Source organism: Phanerochaete carnosa (genome assembly GCF_000300595.1).
Source record: "Phanerochaete carnosa HHB-10118-sp unplaced genomic scaffold PHACAscaffold_1, whole genome shotgun sequence".
In the NCBI taxonomy this organism is placed as follows: domain Eukaryota; kingdom Fungi; phylum Basidiomycota; class Agaricomycetes; order Polyporales; family Phanerochaetaceae; genus Phanerochaete; species Phanerochaete carnosa.
Window position 1 is genome coordinate 4,758,619 of NW_006767628.1, and position 17,662 is coordinate 4,776,280.

General features: G+C 53.4%; 6 protein-coding genes across 6 annotated transcripts; 3 read left to right on the top strand and 3 right to left on the bottom strand.

The window, feature by feature from the left end:
• Positions 1 to 3,154: 3,154 nt before the first annotated feature.
• PHACADRAFT_248282 (uncharacterized protein) lies at positions 3,155 to 4,659 on the top strand. Its single transcript, XM_007390939.1, has one exon. The coding sequence runs from the start codon at positions 3,530 to 3,532 to the stop codon at positions 3,920 to 3,922; it is 393 nt and encodes a 130-aa protein (XP_007391001.1). The 5' UTR covers positions 3,155 to 3,529; the 3' UTR covers positions 3,923 to 4,659.
• A 139-nt stretch (positions 4,660 to 4,798) lies between these two features.
• On the top strand, positions 4,799 to 6,429 carry PHACADRAFT_248284 (uncharacterized protein; the record flags this gene model as incomplete). The annotated part of the gene is made up of 3 exons (XM_007390940.1): positions 4,799 to 5,522; positions 5,576 to 6,059; positions 6,115 to 6,429. A coding segment is annotated over exon 1 (596 nt), but the record flags the coding sequence as incomplete, so codon positions are not given.
• Positions 6,430 to 7,953: 1,524 nt separating this feature from the next.
• On the bottom strand, positions 7,954 to 9,873 carry PHACADRAFT_248285 (uncharacterized protein; the record flags this gene model as incomplete). The annotated part of the gene is made up of 4 exons (XM_007390941.1): positions 7,954 to 8,835; positions 8,885 to 9,150; positions 9,203 to 9,581; positions 9,638 to 9,873. 4 exons carry the CDS (start codon positions 9,871 to 9,873, stop codon positions 7,992 to 7,994), a joined length of 1,725 nt encoding a protein of 574 aa, XP_007391003.1. The 3' UTR covers positions 7,954 to 7,991.
• A 162-nt stretch (positions 9,874 to 10,035) lies between these two features.
• Positions 10,036 to 11,088, top strand: PHACADRAFT_248286 (uncharacterized protein). The gene has a single exon (XM_007390942.1). The coding sequence runs from the start codon at positions 10,277 to 10,279 to the stop codon at positions 11,033 to 11,035; it is 759 nt and encodes a 252-aa protein (XP_007391004.1). The 5' UTR covers positions 10,036 to 10,276; the 3' UTR covers positions 11,036 to 11,088.
• A 368-nt stretch (positions 11,089 to 11,456) lies between these two features.
• Positions 11,457 to 15,469, bottom strand: PHACADRAFT_248287 (uncharacterized protein). Its single transcript, XM_007390943.1, has 9 exons — positions 14,837 to 15,469; positions 14,766 to 14,788; positions 14,483 to 14,709; positions 14,305 to 14,435; positions 12,650 to 14,251; positions 12,074 to 12,591; positions 11,838 to 12,019; positions 11,669 to 11,784; positions 11,457 to 11,610 (listed from the first exon to the last, which is right to left on the bottom strand). The coding sequence occupies exons 1-9, from the start codon at positions 15,281 to 15,283 to the stop codon at positions 11,581 to 11,583; spliced, it is 3,276 nt and encodes a 1,091-aa protein (XP_007391005.1). The 5' UTR covers positions 15,284 to 15,469; the 3' UTR covers positions 11,457 to 11,580.
• A 329-nt stretch (positions 15,470 to 15,798) lies between these two features.
• On the bottom strand, positions 15,799 to 16,888 carry PHACADRAFT_204766 (uncharacterized protein). Its single transcript, XM_007390944.1, has 6 exons — positions 16,754 to 16,888; positions 16,637 to 16,699; positions 16,501 to 16,580; positions 16,355 to 16,454; positions 16,250 to 16,302; positions 15,799 to 16,197 (listed from the first exon to the last, which is right to left on the bottom strand). Exons 2-6 carry the CDS (start codon positions 16,648 to 16,650, stop codon positions 15,944 to 15,946), a joined length of 501 nt encoding a protein of 166 aa, XP_007391006.1. The 5' UTR covers positions 16,651 to 16,699; positions 16,754 to 16,888; the 3' UTR covers positions 15,799 to 15,943.
• Positions 16,889 to 17,662: the final 774 nt, after the last annotated feature.

The window sequence follows — 17,662 nt, forward strand, 5'->3', positions numbered from 1 at the left end:
TTATGTCTCTCTCGGTCCGACGCCCGGGGTAGGGATCGCCGATACGAAGCTTTGTCTCTTTTCCGACGCCCAGCCTCAGCCGGTTGCCACGTCGTACTCAGGATAACCGTGTGCACTGCGCAACACGTTTAGCGCCAGCTATGGTAGGCCGGGGCACGAATCCAATACAAACACGACCTGGTCGAGCTCCAACGGAGCAAGGGATTACCAGGGATTGGATAGGGAAGTGGTTATGTGCAAGTGCACGAAAAAGGGTTCCCGGGGTCTTGATGCGGTAGAGTCGATAGGGTTAGGATTGGGGTGAGATTTCGGTTAGGTAAATGAGATGGATCGTCGTGTGGAGCTAGGTGATGGTTGGTGTGAGAGTAACGAGGATCGTCGTAGGGCAGTTGGTGGAGACTCGAGCTAATGTCAGCAACCTACAATCCAACTGGACTGGGCTACGACGAAGCTGAGAAGACAGACGAGAGGAAAATAGGTGAGGAAAGACCAGCTCAAGTCTGGCTTGTTATTGAGCAGTGCAGGCTCCTTATATACATGTCAGACTGAATACCTAGAATATCCTACGAATATACGGAGGTGTATAGAAAGTGAAAGAATACTATGGAATCCGGGAGAACCATCCGGATTGTGTAATATTCATGACACCCTCGGGGGCGAGTCCGCGCGGTTCTGACTTGATCTGACTTGGAAACATGTTCGACACATTCAGGACACGGGTCAAACAGGTCACTGCTTAAACGGCCGTCGAGCTCACTGTACGTTTCATGTAACGTGTGCTTGCTTCATGACGAACCGTTTTCTGACGTGACATGCCTAGTTTTCCACGGATGACACAGTCGAAGCTATGTGTTCAGTACTGCGAGCCCAGAGGCTTGCTTGTACCAGCGTTGGATGCAAAATATTTTGGTGTAGAAAATATTGCCGGATGGAGAGTACTGTAGAGGAACGTATGGTAGCAACCGAGGGCGAAACGTGACACTTTGCAACGGGCAACTGGCCATGTGTGACTTGTGACCTAAGGCCTAATAAGAAACCGCCGCCGCAGGTGCAACTTGCACAGAAACTAGCAATCAACTGCTGTGACGCGTGACGTTGCTAATCTTGAGACATGTATTATATACAGTGCTTTGCAGGCCAATCTGCAGTCGCCGAAAACTTTGTGCGTGTTTGTCCCGTACAAATTAATACCATAAGTAGTACCAGGTCAGTCACCGGGAGTCACGGACAGTCACAGTTATTTATTCCAGCACGCCGAGGCAGAGTCTGGCGAAGGATTTGGAGGTGAAGCAACTTTATGTATAACTGAAGCATAAGCACCGGCTTTCTGCAAAATTCAGCACAATTTAAGGGCTGTTGCCATCGCAGCTTGGTGTATAAGCCACAGTCGGACAGCAGCATCTACCGCCTCAGATTCATGGCAGTGAAGCCAGGGATTGATGCCGTGGGATACTTCCTCGATGAGGTTGAAGCCCGGAGAGTATGGCCGAATATAAATGACCTTCGCACCTGGACATTATGCATTGCAAGAGTTCTCCGCTGTGACTCATTCTGCTGTGACTGATTCAAGACTGTTATGGCATTAATTTGTACGGGACAAATACGCGTAAAATTTTCGGCGACTGCAGATTGGCCTGCAAAGCACTGTAACATGCCAGACTGTCTCAGAAAAAAACCAACATTGCATATCTGATTCTCAGATAACTGAAGTCGCGCCGACATAATCTCTATGCGGTCGTGCCTGCGCAGGCAGATTAACTTCCATTGCGCCGCGCGCAGTCAACCGACGCTCCGCCTCGACAGTAGTCCGAGCCCGAGCTTGCTAAATTTAACGTCAGTCAGGCCAGGACCCCTGACATTAGGCGGAGGGGCCTGAGGAATAATCCGTACCGCGCCAGCGGCCGCTCTACCAGGCCTAAGGACCGTCCGTATACGAATTTTTGGGGCACGTTAGCAGCCTTATTTGGCTGGTGCCGAGGGTTATATATATATATATATTTGAGACACTTTCCTCGTCGATATTGGTGGTTTTTCCATATATAGTGCAACATTTAATACAAAGTGTGCCCCAACCGGGAATCGGTTATCGTTCTCGTGGCTATTCAGATCGCACCGCTGTCAGTATTCACCTACGATAGGCAAGTAAGAATGAAGAATGCAAGTGAAGGAGCAAATAAAATATGTTATTCCTGTGTCTGTACACCTGTATGCTACTCGAGGGGACAGTCAGAGCTAGGATAGAGTCACTTTGCTTCTGTCCTGAGTTGCCCAAGTTGGCATGCCGCTGCAAGCTGTTGCTCCTGCCTCCGTCAATGGCTCCTGGCAGCACAGTCGAAGTTGATTCCGACAGCGAAGCTGCCGTCGAGGCAAGCTGGAACCCCGCCGAGTGGATAGGGATAAGACAAATCTATCATGCCTCTGACACACCCGCCGTTGTACTTGCTGGTAGCCGCCTCGCGCTCACGCCCCATCTGATCATTTCTTGCGCACCCTTCCCGGTGAAATCCCGACTTTTTCATATGATCGCAAGATGGTTAGCCTGAACAGCATCACATACAAAGTGTTCTATAAGCTAAACGATGCCCTCTCCCGTTCCAGGATTGAAGCTGCCGTGAAGGCCCTCGATACTTTCCGGAGGCGAGGGGAGAAGAGAGCGGCGGCGGCAGTGGCGGCAGAAGATGGTGACGAAGGTGAGACAGAAACTTAGTTTATTGTATATAGAGATGTTAGTTGTACTACAGGGATGTCTATGGACACAGAACGGCACGAGTTATTGAAGATGTGGAGGCTTGGTGACTGATCCGCATCCAAACCCGGCCGTCAGGCCGGGGCCGGAGGAAAATCCGTACATTTTTGGGCCAGAGGGCCGAAATTTTGTGCGGATAAAAAAGCGTGGTCAGGCGAAAATCAGGATCAGGCCTCTCCGCCCAATGTCAGGGGTCCTGTCAGGCCTTGAGCTTGAGCACCGAGAGCCGATCGGCAGGGAAAGGCGTAGTCCGTCCGTCCGATCGAGCCCGCCCCGGCGTCGTACTTCGAACAGCGGCACCGCAGCTGCCGCCGCCTTTGCCGGACGACGTCCCCGACGACCGCAACGTGCATAACGCGGGCACTCGCTTGCGTCGCCTCGTCGGGCCGTGCGTCGATCACAGCAGACGTGAGTATCGTGCTAACAAGAATGGGCTGCCAGTAGAGGACACCGCGCGCCGCGGCGCTCTGCTTTCGCTCTAACCCTCAGCATGAAGCGCCTTCTGCCACATTGCACCGTCAATCCTGTGGAGGCCGGGCGGGATTATCGCAAAGCACGTCGATAGACGCGTTTTCCGTGGCCTGAGGCTTTAATAATTCTTATCCCGCTTTCGTCCCTGATCACTCGATCAGCATCTTCGATCAAAACATACCGTATTTAGTAACATTACCGATCAGGTCCAGCAGACTGCGCGTTCCTGGAGTCCTCCTCGATCGGCAGGGTAGATTCAGATCCTACCACTGTCGACAGTCCGCCGACGTCAATCCTCGAACAAATCCCCAGATGTCGCGAATACTCATCGAGGTCTGTGCAGACTCCGTCGAATCTGCGACTGCGTTCGTTGAAGCATCGGTTATCATGGTCCCGCTAAACTCATGTTTACGAATTAGAGCTGTCAAAGGGGGAGCCGACCGTCTCGAGCTTTGTGGTAACCTCGCCTTGGGCGGCGGGACAACCCCCAGCGTAGGTCTCTACAAAGCTGTCAGGGAAGCTGTGCCGAACGTCCCCCTCATGGTCATGATCAGACCTCGCGTGGGGGACTTCGTGTACACCAAATTTGAGCTCCAAGTCATGCTCGAGGACATATCCGTTTTCAACGCCTTGAAAGCGGATGGAGTAGTATTCGGAGCTTTGACAAAGGACGCAGCAATCGACATAAAGGCAACGATTCAGTAGGTTTATCGTCCATGAGAGTCGGTAAGACTCACGACGCGGTAGACTCGCAGCAGCAGCTCGGCCGATGGAGGGTTGGTCTGTCATATGAACAAGAGCAACGTGGACACTGAAAACATTCGTGCTTCAGTTTGCTTCCACAGGGCGATTGACATGACACTAAATTTGGAAGAAGGTAGCATTCCTTCCCATTATCGAGGATTTTATCGTTAAAGGCGTCGTACAAGCTTTTCGCACAGTTAAGACCATACCTGGTATTACGCGGGTCCTGACCAGCGGGCATGGCAAGACAGCGCCGTCGGCGCAGTCGCTGGAAGTCCTCGAAGAACTCTTCAGGATAAACTCAGTAAACGAGCACAAGTCCTGTTCGATAAGTATCCTGCCTGGATCTGGAATTAATCCGAAGACGGTTGGCGTCATCCTCGACGCCTTGCTGCCACTGGGCCTGCGGGAAATACACTTCAGCGCCGGGGGATGGGTACCATCAGAGATGGCCTACAAGCCCGAGGGTATGGGAATGGGTATAGGTGGTGAGGGCGAATGGGGCATATGGCGGACTAAAGAAGGGACTGTTCGCGAGGTGAGACGCGCGGTAGATGAGGCCTTGCAGCGACACAGCGAATAGCGCACAAAACGAAGAGATCCTAGCACGAATTTATTACAGTTCAATTACCCCCGGGAGAGAAAGTACATAGGTTGTGCAGGAGAATTGTGAAAGCCGAAATCTGCTTGGGCCTGCGAGAGAACAGACGAGAACCATTTCCGGCGCTTGGCAATGGGCGATCGGGGTTCAGGATCTACTGGGTAAGTAAGCGCCTTTGCCGAAAAGAGAGTGCGAGTTGCGCACGGGCCATGGTCTGCAGCCAGAGTTTGCCTTTCACCAGATCCACTACGGGCTCAGACCTGCGCATTCTGCGCTCTAGACGTTGTTATCGGCAGCCATGACCTCTATGGGACCACCCCGCTCCCCAGTACCCCCGGCAGCGTCCTCGAGCACACCCCAGAAGACGGCACATTCGCTCGCCATTCTCCAGGAGTACACGCACACCCTTGACTCTGTCCCCCTCGACCTCTCGCGCAACTTCGCCGACCTGCGCGAGCTGGACGCCGTGCTATCCTCTTCCATGACCTCCGTGACCTCCAAGGTCATCGAGCTCACCAACATGATCGAGAATCGCAGTTCCTCGAAGGAGGACCGCCTCTGGCTACTCGCCGAGATCGCGGACGAGGTGAGCAGGCTCAAACCCGGCGCCGACGATAAGATACGCGTTGCCTGCCACGCCGCCGACGGCCTCAAGAGTCACAAGGCACACATGACGAGCCTCCTGCAGCACATGCCCGAGCCCGAGTACGGGCAGATGGCGGGCATGCTCTCGCGGAAGACGGTGTACCCGCACGTTGCCACACGTCACTATGTGCCAGCGGGGATAGCTGGCGAGGGCGGCAGACGACAGAGGCGATCGGCATTGCTCTCGAACGGCGCAGTGATGGAGGCCACCCCGAACAAAAGGAAGCGGGTTGCCGCCGACGATGGTGACCCAATCCGGAGTCCCGCGAAGCCAAAGACAGGAGACGCGTCCAGGGCCCGTAATGGTCGTAGAAAGTGCGTAGTACGGCGCTTTACTTTGTTTCAGGCGTTCATGGTGCCTCTTGCAGAACCGATCGCGCCGCATCCCCCACCGAGTCTGTCCTTTCGGTGCAATCCCACCTTCCCCAGTCCGCCCTCCCCCCTCCGATGTCACGTCAAAACACATCGCAGCGTGCAGCAAGTACCGCGTCCTCTGTGAAGCGGTCGCGAGGGCAGAACGCCCTTGCGAACATCGACGACAACCGCCCGGAGTTCCGCCACCCGCCGTCGTCGTCGCACCCGTCGCTACCCGCGCCGTACTCCAACGGCACAACGTATGAAAGCAACGGCATCAGCGAGTGGGCGACCGGACAGCTTGAAGGCCCCGGCATGCCCGTCGCGCGGAACTTCGTGAACAGCGCCGCAGCGTCGGTGGTGCAGGACGTCGACACAGACGCTGCGGCCGGCGATGCCGACGGGGACGGAGACGACGGCAGGACATACTGCGTCTGCGACCGCGTTAGCTTTGGCGAGATGATCGCATGCGATGACGAAAACTGCGAAAAGGAATGGGTAAGTGTATGCGCCCTGCGCTGCCTGCGACGCGTGCTAATGACATCCCCCTCAGTTCCACCTTGCGTGCATCGGCCTCACCGTCGCGCCCGAAGGGTCGTGGGTATGTGACCCGTGCCAAGCGAGGCGCAACACGAAGCGTTCTGCGCGTGGGGGAAAGCGTCGAGCTGGTGGCGGCCGCACGGGTGGGCGCAACGCGTCAACGTGATCCGTATATTCCAAGCCAAGAAAATGTGCATTTATATGTGTGCAAAATGTCTTTTGTGTGTTTGATTCTACACGGTTGCTAGGTATATGTTAAAGCTTTATCCTAGTATCTTGTGGTAAATTATCGTGTATTAATCGGTGCATCGGTGCACGTCATCATCCCACGTACACTTCCCTATCTTCGAACTTGAACTCATGGATCTGAGTCGTGGATCCAACGTCCTTCTTCTCATCGTCCATACGATACTGCACGCTGAGAGATCAAATACCAGCCTTTACGGCAGACGTGTCTGATCATCCTAACCAAACAGAGAGGCAAGCAGAGAGACAGATGCGGCTGCAGTCTGGACGCACGGATTAGATGCAAGTTATCAGACGTAGTCAAGGGTGAGTATAAGTACTCATGGTGGTATCATGACATTCCCGAGGCAGCTGGCAGAAGGATCGTAATCCTGCCTCCCTCTGTCTGCGCCGGAGCGAGTAGGATTGACGAAAGAACCTCACATTCTGAATACATGGGCCCATGTTTTCATTTGACGTGTCCGAAATGAATCTCATCTCTGTCTCAGCTATGCCTGAAGCCTTCACTTTCTCCGGCTCGATCTAGGTGATCTCTTGCATTAGCTGAGCGGAAGGCAATAACAGCGGCAACGAAAATCGAAGTCCATGATTGACATACATGCTTAGCAAGCAATTCCTGACCGGATTTTCGTGCCGTCGTATAGTTCATGTTGGTGTTCAAGAGCGATCTTGCCGAAACGATACGTTGCTCCAGAGGGGAGTGGAGAGACAAAAAAAAATTTCGAAGGGAGCCGTTGTCATCGTGAAACGTCTCACACTCTGCCACGACTCGAGGAAGAACGTGTCGAATTTTGGCACAAACATAAGGTAGTACAGCTCTTCTCATCTGCAACAGCGACGTTACAGAACGAACAATAGAGGTGCGAAGGTACCCACTCGTGGTGATGGTTTAAAGTGACGCACCAAAGCAAAGTATAGCCGGTGAAGCTTGAAGTCCTGCTCTTTCTGCGTTGGTATAGCTGTGGCTTGCTGCAAAAAGGAGCATTGACGAGCATTAATGCGAACACATAGCCTCTAATCAGCTAAGATGCACACCTCGTATACACTCAAGAGGCTGGCATTGCAGTACTGGGTATCAAAGACTTGTGGACACGACCCGCTGGCCAGCTTCTCAAAAGTCGCACGAGTTTCGTGAAGGACGTCGACGACGGAGGTCATGAGTACAAGTGCGTGTAGTGCTTGTGCGGGGCGAAAGAGCAACCATCTCGGAGTCTTAATGCCTAAGTACTAGCAGGGTCGTTGGCCCCTGCTAACAGACGGTAGCGGTAATGATACATCAAGGGGAAGGAGCGCAGTGCCATCCGACACGGGCAGATTACCATTCACAAGACAGGCTTGACGAACCGAACTACTGATCGCTGACTTGCGGCTGGATGGGGACACACGACAGAACCGTCCACCATCTGATGAGGAGTGATGCCCGAGGTCAATGCCGATGTGCACGTTGGCGTTGACGTTGACGTCGAAAGTCGAATGCTGAAGACCGCCTCTGAGGTGTGAAGCCAGCAACCTAACATTATAGTGAGCGCTCATGAAGATCAGTAAGTTCGACCATTGGCCGCACACAGGGAACGGTATTCAAGATCAGGAACTTGCGATGCATTATAGTGACTGCTAGAGGTGATAATGAGGATACTGCATGTTCTATGAAGTGTCATTTTGGTGTTGGACGTCGCCCCCGCTCTGAGCTGAGTTTCCTACCCACTCGCCTGTGGATGCATGTTCGCCAGTGTATCCTATGCCGTACTGAGAATACCCAGCATACTGCATCGACTGTGCTTGCGCTGCATACGAAAAATCCATCCCGAACTGTGACGCAAAGCGCGGGTTGATGTGTGGCTGGACGAATGGTTGCTGGTACCCATAGCTGTAGTCCATCTGACCAGGGTACTGCTGGTAGCCCCAGCCGTTGTCCACAGGCGCTGAGGTGACACCCATACCCTGGCGAGCCTCAGCATGCACGCCGCCTTCGGCGTGTTGCCCCGTCGCGCGGGCAATCGCGGCAGACGTGGGCGACAGCGGTCGAGATATCCGGGCACTGTACTCCTCTGATGAGCTCGTACCTTGGTGACCACCCCAAGAACTAGCAGCTCCGCCACCTCTCCCACGTCCGCGTCCTCTGCCTCGGTCTCTTGGACGGTCCCGACCACGACCACGACCACGACCACGATCTCGTCCGAAAGACTCTCGACTAGCAGCCTTCCCACGACCACGACCATGACCAGCAGTCCTATCCTGGTGAGTTCGCGGCAAGTCTGATTCCGATCTAGTATCCGCGGAGCTAGTCGCGAGTGGTGGATCTGGGAGACCGTAGGAGTCTGAATAGGGATCGTCATACTTGAGAGGTGGAGGGCGCGAGGGTCCAGCGCCTAGGTCCATGTCGTCGTAGGGGTTATCGTAGGGACTTGCGCCATAAAGTTCATCCAGCATGTCAGCATCTCTTAGAGACAGGGTTCTTTGCTTTGAAGCGGGATCGATGCCAGCGCGTCTGTCAAATGTTGAGATCGTGTGCTCGGAAGTGATAACATGAAACCGACCTCTCCTTCAGCGCACGCTTGTATTCTCTCTCCGCTTCGTCGTCGGAAAACTCAAGTTCGTCATCCACAGGTTCCTCATCATGAGCGTTGCTTGCATCGCTTCCCTTGAACATCTGCTTTAGATAGCTGACTGAGATAAACTTGCTCCGTGCAGGGACGTGGAAGATTTCACGACCAATTTGAACTTTCTCAGCGTCCGGAGGATAAGCATTGTTGAACTGCACTCGGTAGAATGGCTGGCTAGTTGGTCCAAACGTTTCCCAGATCTGAGGGAAAGTAATTAAGCAGCAATTTCGGCATGGAAGAAAAGCTGCTCACATAACCAAGAACGATTCTATCTTCAAACACGAGAAGAGTATCGGAATCGAGAGCTCTGTCTGAAACTCTGCCTTGTACCTGCTGAGGAAGCCCTTTCACTATAACGACTTTGTCGACAATGCTCGAGATCTCGCCGACTTTCTCTATGTTTTCATGCTCCTCAATATGGTCAACCTCGGGAACGACAATTTGGATCTCAGAGGCTTCGTTCTTGGTCCGAACTTGGTCGGGGGACACCACTGCCCCTCCATCCTCTTCATCATCCATGGCGAGATCCTCGACCTTGGACTGTTTTGGGGAGGTCGAAGCCTCTTTCTCAGACTCACTGTCCGTGTCTGACGTGGAGTCAGAATCACTGGTGGTGTCCCCTGGATTATCCCTAGCACGAATCGCTCAGTTCTACCAGTATGGAGTGCGGACTAACGCAGAACGTACATAGGCGGTGTACTCTCCGAGTCCGAGTCCAGCTGCCCAAGAATATTCTCTTCGACCTCCCTCTCGCTGTCCGTATCATTTTCAGCGTCCGAAGAGCCAACAGAGTCGTCGATGTCACTTCGGGGCACAGGCTCTGGTGTCGCGAGTTTGCTCACTGGCGGGGGCGGCAGCTCCCCTATCAAGTCCTGGATGATTTGTAGGTCTTGAGGGATCGCTGATGGAACTTTGAAATCCATTTTCGCCCCCCCCCCTGAGAAAGTGAGCAAGTGAGATGAGGAGCGAGAATGACGGCAGGAGGAAGAAGGAATTTTATGGAGGCGAGTTTGATGAAGCGGCGGGATCAAAACGCGTGCCTCGGAAGTTGAAGCTAGCCCGGCGCGTTCATCTACAACCATCATGCTTACCCGCGTCGCCCTGCCCTCGCTCCGCCTTTATTCGACGTCGACACCGCCGAACGTCCCCGTCAAGCTCATTGCTGAGCTGCGCAAGCTCACTGAGGTCTCCATCAGTAAGGCCCGTGAAGCCCTCGCTGCCTCGAACAACGACATAAACGCGGCGTTCAAATGGCTTCAGGAGGACCTCGTCAAGTCCGGGGCGAAGAAAGCTGAGAAACTCGCCGACCGCGCGACCAAGCAGGGTATGGTCGGAGTCTCCATACTCTCGCGTGGCGTCGGAGACGGCACAGGCAAGGGCAAGGGTGGCGTCAGGGCTGCCATGGTCGAAGTCAACTGCGAAACAGACTTCGTCGGACGCAACGCTCGCTTCGACGCGCTCGTCGCCAATATTGCCCACACTGCAGCCTTCATTGCGGAAGCGCAGAACTCAGGCGACCTCATCAGACCCGTCCCGCTTCAACTACTCAAAGACGCGCCGTTAATTTCGTCTGACGGCGAGCAACAAGCGACAGACGTCACTGTCAGCAGCGCAATTCACGACAGCATCGCACGCTTTGGCGAGATGATCACGCTTGGACGGGCCGTTGCCGTCGTGCAGGACCCACTGGCCCAGGGTCTCGGCCTACGCGTCGCCTCATATTGCCACGGCTCTGTCAGCAATCCTAATCACGGCCAAGTTGGCACCTTGGCAGTGCTGGCCCTGAAGTCTGCCAAGCTGGGTGAGCTCATCGCGGCCCAAGCCTTCCGGCAAGACCTCGTGAGGCTTGAACGTTCGCTGGCCCGCCAGATTGTTGGGTTTCCAACCACGACACTCAAGCCACTAGAGGGCCAGGAGGACGACTGCGCGCTCTACGAACAACAGTTCATGATGTATCCCGACTCAAACGGTGCTAAGGTTAAGGAGGCATTCAGACAGTGGGCGAGCTCTCATGGTATTGAAGAGGAAGGTGGACTGGAGGTGGTCGACTTCGCCAAATGGAGCGTTGGAGAGCCTCGGGCGTAAGAGAACCTGGATGTTAAAAGGTGCGCAAATATATTCTTTTGTGAAGTTGTACTCATTCTGCCATAGTAGGATATCCGAATACTAGTACTATTTCATAATATAGAGCACACCCACTTCCCTACCACCAGCCCTACTCAGCTTAGATTTTATACTTCAGGTCTCGTAGCCTTTCGATGGTATCAAAGCCTGAAAGGTTGTCGCATATACGCCTATTATCATTACTCAGGATCTAGCATATAGACAACCCATGTCAACCACGATAATGACGACCGGTATGGTCTCAGATTTCTTCAAAGACGAGCTGTCCTAGCAAAGCGTTGCGCATCCTCTACGCTCTGTGTAGTGCTGAAGAGCCGACATTCCACTCGCACGCCATACCCGGATGTTATGATGTCGCAGCTAAGGGACTGCTGGGTTGCTACGAATATCTCCAGAAAACGTGTAATCTAGACAAGCTCACGTTGCCTCGGGCCGTACATCATATAGATATAAAATACACCAGAGAAACACGGGGTATCGAGAAGTGTAAGCTAGGATCATGAGGGTCATTGCTCAGGGAACAAAGCGGAAAATACCTAGCAAGTATACTCAGTCGGCCGTGCCGAGATATCACAGCAGCTTCATTATACTCACCTCATCTACTATGGTATATATCAAGTGCTGATTTAGTCGACGGTTCTGCAGGACGGCGAAGAGGCGTCGAGCACCGCGTCGAGCGTTAGAACGCCCGATCATGTTGGCTCCCAAATCTACGTCCTTGTGAACAACAGGACAATCTTGGGGAAAACGACCAAAAACAAACCTGGTATCAGCGCGGACAATTTACGGTTCGCCTCATCGCGAGTACGCAGCTTCTCCTCTGCAGTACGAGGTGGCCCTCCCGCTCTCAGCCGTCCACCTTCCCAGAGCGAATTCCGGAATATGCTGATGTAAGACAGTAGGTGGGGCTCGTCTAGGAACGCCTTCGCGGTTTCACGCAATTTACTGCATGATAGTCAGCGCATGAGTCACAGTCGAGATAAGAGAAGCACCACTCACCGCTCGATAGTACCACCAAAGACCTGCTGCAAGATGATGACGATTGCCTGCCTCCTCAACCAATTGTTCTTCTTGTTCAGCTCAAACACGGCCAGTACAAGGTCGCAGATCGGAGATGAAAACGATGATGTGCTCGTCTCGCCCTCCAAGGGCTTCAAGTCGCCGGGAAGCTGCAGCAAATTATCCTCAGACGCTGCCCTGCTCGAGGCGCGCAACGCCTGAGCGACGAGATCCTCGTCATGCACGCCACTGCCGACAATCCCGACGACTTCCGCAGCCTGAGACGTCAGTCGCTGAATTATGACGTCGAGCATAGATGGCCCAAAGAACATGTCGTCGATGCTGTCTGCGACGGACTTGTACATCGTGCGTACGAAACGCTTGCCGGGGAAATTCGCACCCTGCATAGCTTTGTCACCGCCCGACAGGGGAGATGGAGCAGCCATGAAAGGCGAGTCACGAGAGAGGAATACGCAGAGTTCAGAGCTCTCGCAGACCGCTGGTAACGCAATCAAGCTCTGTAAAATATAACTAGCATTGAGTTGATGGTGCGTTAATCCATTAGAAAGAACATACCTGCATGTACTTCTCCAGCGCTATGCGCCTGGAATCAACAAAGCTATTCGAGAGCGATGTGACAAGCCGCTTCCCTGGGAAGTCTAACGCACGGACGGCGGCATACTTCTCCCGAAGCTTATTATGCATGTTGAAGAACTCGTTATACCTCCTTGCCACGACCCACCCAGAAGCGAATGTCCCGTCCGTCGCAAGTTGCTGCACCTCGATGAGATATCTGACTACCGACTTGCCACTCTCCTCGCCAACGGTACTATTGACAATCGCGATCTTCGTGCGGTTCGATACAAGACGGTTGGCTGACTCCTGCTGCTCGTACTGACTCTTCTGGAAGTTGAGTTCGCGGATTTCACGTGCAAGCGAAGACTTTGACTTTTGCAAGAGCTTAAGCTCCTGCTCATCGCCCGTCAGCTCGGCTTTCTTGATCAGCGTGTCAAGCATGCCCTCTTGCGTCTGCAGACTGGAAATTTTGTCGCCGAGTCGCACAATCTCGTGAGAGAGGTGAAGGTCTCCGGGGCCAGCCAACTGGAATGAGCTGTGCTGTTGGTCCTGGTCTTCGGGCCTGTCTTCTATATCGCCCTCGTCGTCCGAACCGTTATCTGGCCGCGCGTTCTCCAAGGCGGGACGCGAGCTGGTGCTGAGAGCAGAGAGAGTAATGCTGTCAGACATGCTGCCACCCGCGCCGGGGCCATCTAGCGAGCTCTCGTGCTGGTCCAGAGCGATGATGTCTGTAAGGGCCGCCTGAATAGCTTCTATGCGCTGCGAGTGCGCTTCCAATGCAGCGTCGAATTTGACGTCGTCTGGATCATCGAAGAGAGGTGCGCGAGATGACGAAAAGCCTCCTTCGGCAGCAGGCGACATTAAAAGCTCGAGATCGGACGGGGAGGAGCGTATGAGACCCTGGGGATGTGTTATTGTAGCTGGAGAGGCCGCAGCAGTTGGGCTGGACGGTTCCTGCACGTGGAAAAACCCCAGTGGAGAGGGGAATATCACTGGGGCGGTCTCAGAACGACCTTTCGCGCGAAGGCGTTGGTTATCGTCCTCCTGGGCTACGGGAACGCGAGCTCGTGACTGGTTGACAGAACCCATGCTGGCAGAGAGGTCGCTGTCTCCAATGACTCGAAACCAGAGCTCTGACCGCTGGAAATCATCAAAATCCTGCTCTTCCATTGCACGCTCGATCTGTCTCTGCGCAAGCATGACGCTTCTTCGCACTCGCCTCTCAGCGGCTGTGGTTGGGATATCGTCTTCTACACCAAATGAACGGATGGTACTGACATGCTTCTGAGAGATAACCGAGAGTGCCGGGTCCGTAACAGCTCCAGAAAAGTAGAGCTCATTCATCATCACAATGTCTTCTTTCAGTGTCGTTGACATTGTAGGATCGCGTATGGGCTCGTCGTCATCGCTTTCGCTCCCCGAGTCCACGGACTCAAGTGGGTTCTTGAAGCTTTCGACTGTGAGCCAAAACTGAACGAGTAGAGAACGTTTTCGCCGATCCATGAACTCCATGAAGTATGAAAGAGATGTCGGATTGGTGAGGACGTCGCGCAAAGATATTCGTGATTCGGCGAAGGGCTTTGGGGACGTTGAAAGTGGTTCCTGCATGCAGCGTCTCCGCAACACAAATCGGCTAAGAATAACATGCCACGTACTGTGTCGGGTTCTCCGCCCAGGGCAGCTATACGCTTCTCGACCTTGCGCTTAGCAGTGTATAGACGATCAAGGAAGGCCACAATGTCTTCTGTCTTTTCGCCGTTGATCCAATCTTCGTTTTCGTGGCTGGCTGCGATGCATCAGCAAATGGCCAGTACAAAGATTTAGTGTGCGAACCTAGCACAGTCCTGGTGCGTCTGATCTCTCCCATAATATCGTTCTTCAAGCGACGAGCGTCCAAGAGAGACGAGCAGCGACTGATGCTCCGTAGGAAAGACTCGAAGTGTCTTGCGTCTGTCCGAATGGTGATTCTATCGGCCGTGGGCAATAGAGGTTCCATCGTCTGTCTCGGGGAACGAGGCAGCTGAGTCTCGAGAACGTTACGGACTTTAGAGATGAGCTTCCTGACAGGATCAGCGTGAAAACAAGTCTCTCGTTCGAAGAATCCATAACGACTTACTGTTGACGAATGGCCTCTCCCGCCTGATAATATATTAGCGCGTGAACATGCACATATAGCTGACCACCTACCACTTGATTGATCATACGATTCCAGAAGTCGGGGTCCGCTAGCATATCCACGACCGGATATAGGACCGAACATGCAACAATCTCCCGCACAACAATCTTGACACATTCGCTCCCTGCCTCTTTCTCGGGAAGAATGTATGGCAACGCCCTATCCACGAGACTTCGTAGGTGGTTCTCTTCAGTCTGCTTTGTGAACGTAGACGAAAGGTTGTCCACAGCAGAATGGAGCTTTCCTCCACCTCGACTGGCATATCGGCTCGCGAGTAGGATGTCGAGTTCTTCCGACTGGGTTAAACGCCGTTCCAAGCCTGCGCCTCGAAGCGCAATCTCAGACTGACGGAACTGCTCAATGTGCGCAGTGACCTCTGGCATTATGCGTCTAACGACCAATGCAGGTAAATCGAGGTTCGCAGCACGGGTGAGCAACCGCTGAACTGAGCTATGCATCGTCGCCGACACAGCAGTCGGAAAGGACGGAGAACTCGAGATCCCGCGGTACCATGATAACACGAAGTCGCGGACAATCAAGATGAGTATCTCGTTCAATGCAGCGGATATCGCAGGAGAGTCGGGATGAAGAGGAGGGAGTGAAGTTGGCGGTCTGTGAGCCCATTGTGAGCGAGTAAGAACGGCTTGCCATGCCGCAGGCGTAGAGATAGCGAGAGGACGTCCCGCGAGGGGCGGGGAACTTGAAATATATGGTTTCGAAGCGTCGATAAAATGAGCTAAAACCAGGTTCAAAGCAAAAAATGCAAGGACGGTGAAGAGCAGAATGAGCGGAGAGAGCAACAGAATTGTGATCGGCGAGAGGACATGGACAGTTGCTGGCACGACGAGAGCGGATACCACTAAGATCAGCCAGCCTTGTCTGCTCAGCAGCGCCATAGTCTTAGGTCATCGAATGCGAGTCGTGCATGCGCGATGGTCGTCCGAGACAGCGAGCGCAGACGCAGACGCGTCCCACGCAGCCAGGCGCTTATCCCGCGCCACAAAGCCACTCGGAAGAGATGCTCCTAAATTCCGTGTACAACATACAACATGCAAAGAAAGAGACTACAAAACAAGAACAAAAATCACGCTCCGTCTCCTCGCCTGAGCCTGTTGAACTTAGGGGAGCATTTCTCGCAAGTATTCGGCGTGCTTCTTCCTAAGGTCCGCCTCTTGCAGCCTGCCTCGGCCACTCCATATCCGTCGCTCCGCCCCGGGACCGTATATAACCGTGTACTCGTCCAGGATCTCTTCTTCAGTGGCCACAACAAGACATCCCGCGCCTACAACGCAATAGGATGAGAGTCTCGTCGTGTAGTGTATTCTCGCGCGGGTGCAGATGGTGTTAAAATTTGCCATAGGACATTCAACACCTAAGGACAAGTTTAAGACAGCAGACGGCTTATATAAATGAATCATACTCACGGCAGCCTATCTCGAAAAGGTTATCATCACCTATTCGCATAACTTCTTTTCGTCTAATGGATCCATGTGAGTAATAGCAAGCGTTACGAGGACATATATACGCACCGGTTGAGAACGATAGCCCCTTCTTCAATAATACAGCCAGAACCTATGACTATCGGACCGCTTGCGGCGAATATGGTCGCCTTGGGGTGAACAATAGTGCCTGCACTGCTGTTAGCACGTGGATACAAATTAACGAGATCACATACCGGCACCGATGGTGATGTCGCCTTTCATGTCCACATCTTGACACACCACTGCTTTCGAATGAATGGTGAACCTATCGCGGCTGAATTGGCATTACAGCGTGAACATGTGTAGCCCGGAATTTGGAGAAGATTATACCTGGCCGGCGGCATATGAGAGTATCTTCACGCGCTCTGTTTCAATGACTGTGTTGAAGGTCGCCTGTGGCAAGTTCTGAGCAAGTGTGAGCCGTGCGTTCTTGAACGTGAATCATACGGTATGAGTGGTCTTTGTTAACTTGGCATGGTATGTTTTGTTACCGTTCAGTCCTTACGCCTTAGGAGTCAGCGAGTGTTAGCCCCCGTCTCGTACTTGGTTCTTGGCAAAGAAACTGCGCGCAGTGAAGATGCCAAGCGGGACAACTTCGTCGGCAGATGATGGAAATGTGAAAGAGGCAGTCGCTGTCGGCGTTTCATTTCATATTCCCGCTTTGGACGGGGTCAAGCGCGGGTGAAGCGCGCATGAACTTATGCTGTACTAAAAACGCATTCGCTCGCAACATACTTGCCTCATTTACGAGGACGTTTATGTACCCTTTTATGTTCATAGTAGCCTTTCTAAACGCTCCCAAGCACTGGTAATACAAGAAAATCTCCCATTAGTGTGTACCGGGTGGCCGGGAAACGCTTTAAGCTGTACAGGCCGCGGGTCTCGCTACAACGTGCAGATAGAAATTGATCACATACAAGCACACCATCGCTACTCTAACCCACGAGATGACGGCTGGAGAGATTAAACTTGCGGCAGGGCCGGAGGGTGGCAAGGGATGACCAAGGGGGACCGAAGCGCGATGGTCGCAGAAGCGAGCAGAGAGTGGAGTGCGCCTTGGCGAAAAGTCGCGATTTGACTAGCCTCGTGGCTAGCCTATTCGGTAGTTGGTGGGACGCGTACCGAGGATATATGGGTGGTTGGTACGCTGGAATGGCCAGGATGGCTGAGTGGTGGCTGGTATCGAGCCCACGAATTGACGTGATAAGTTCAGCTTTGAAATGTTTGTTGCTTCAGGATCCCGAAACCGAAGTTTTCGAACATGTCGCCGGTCAAGCGACACTACTGACCGATCAGAGTGAGCGCGTCGGGAGCATATTTGCCGCTGAATCCGGGCGCGACAGCTTGCACGGGCCT

What these genes read in the sequence shown, in the direction of transcription:
- PHACADRAFT_248282 (XM_007390939.1), top strand. Translation starts at nt 3,530, where the DNA reads ATGTCGCGAATACTCATCGAGGTCTGTGCAGACTCCGTCGAATCTGCG.
- PHACADRAFT_204766 (XM_007390944.1), bottom strand. An exon ending in CGACATCACCATCGGTGCCG is followed by an intron (nt 16,455 to 16,500) that starts GTATGTGATCTC and finishes ACAGCAGTGCAG; the next exon opens with GCACTATTGTTCACCCCAAG. An exon ending in CCTTTTCGAGATAGGCTGCC is followed by an intron (nt 16,198 to 16,249) that starts GTGAGTATGATT and finishes ACTTGTCCTTAG; the next exon opens with GTGTTGAATGTCCTATGGCA.
- PHACADRAFT_248287 (XM_007390943.1), bottom strand. Translation starts at nt 15,283, where the DNA reads ATGCATAGCTCAGTTCAGCGGTTGCTCACCCGTGCTGCGAACCTCGAT. An exon ending in ATTGTCCGCGCTGATACCAG is followed by an intron (nt 11,785 to 11,837) that starts GTTTGTTTTTGG and finishes ACAAGGACGTAG; the next exon opens with ATTTGGGAGCCAACATGATC. An exon ending in TATATACCATAGTAGATGAG is followed by an intron (nt 11,611 to 11,668) that starts GTGAGTATAATG and finishes TATACTTGCTAG; the next exon opens with GTATTTTCCGCTTTGTTCCC.
- PHACADRAFT_248286 (XM_007390942.1), top strand. Translation starts at nt 10,277, where the DNA reads ATGGTCGGAGTCTCCATACTCTCGCGTGGCGTCGGAGACGGCACAGGC.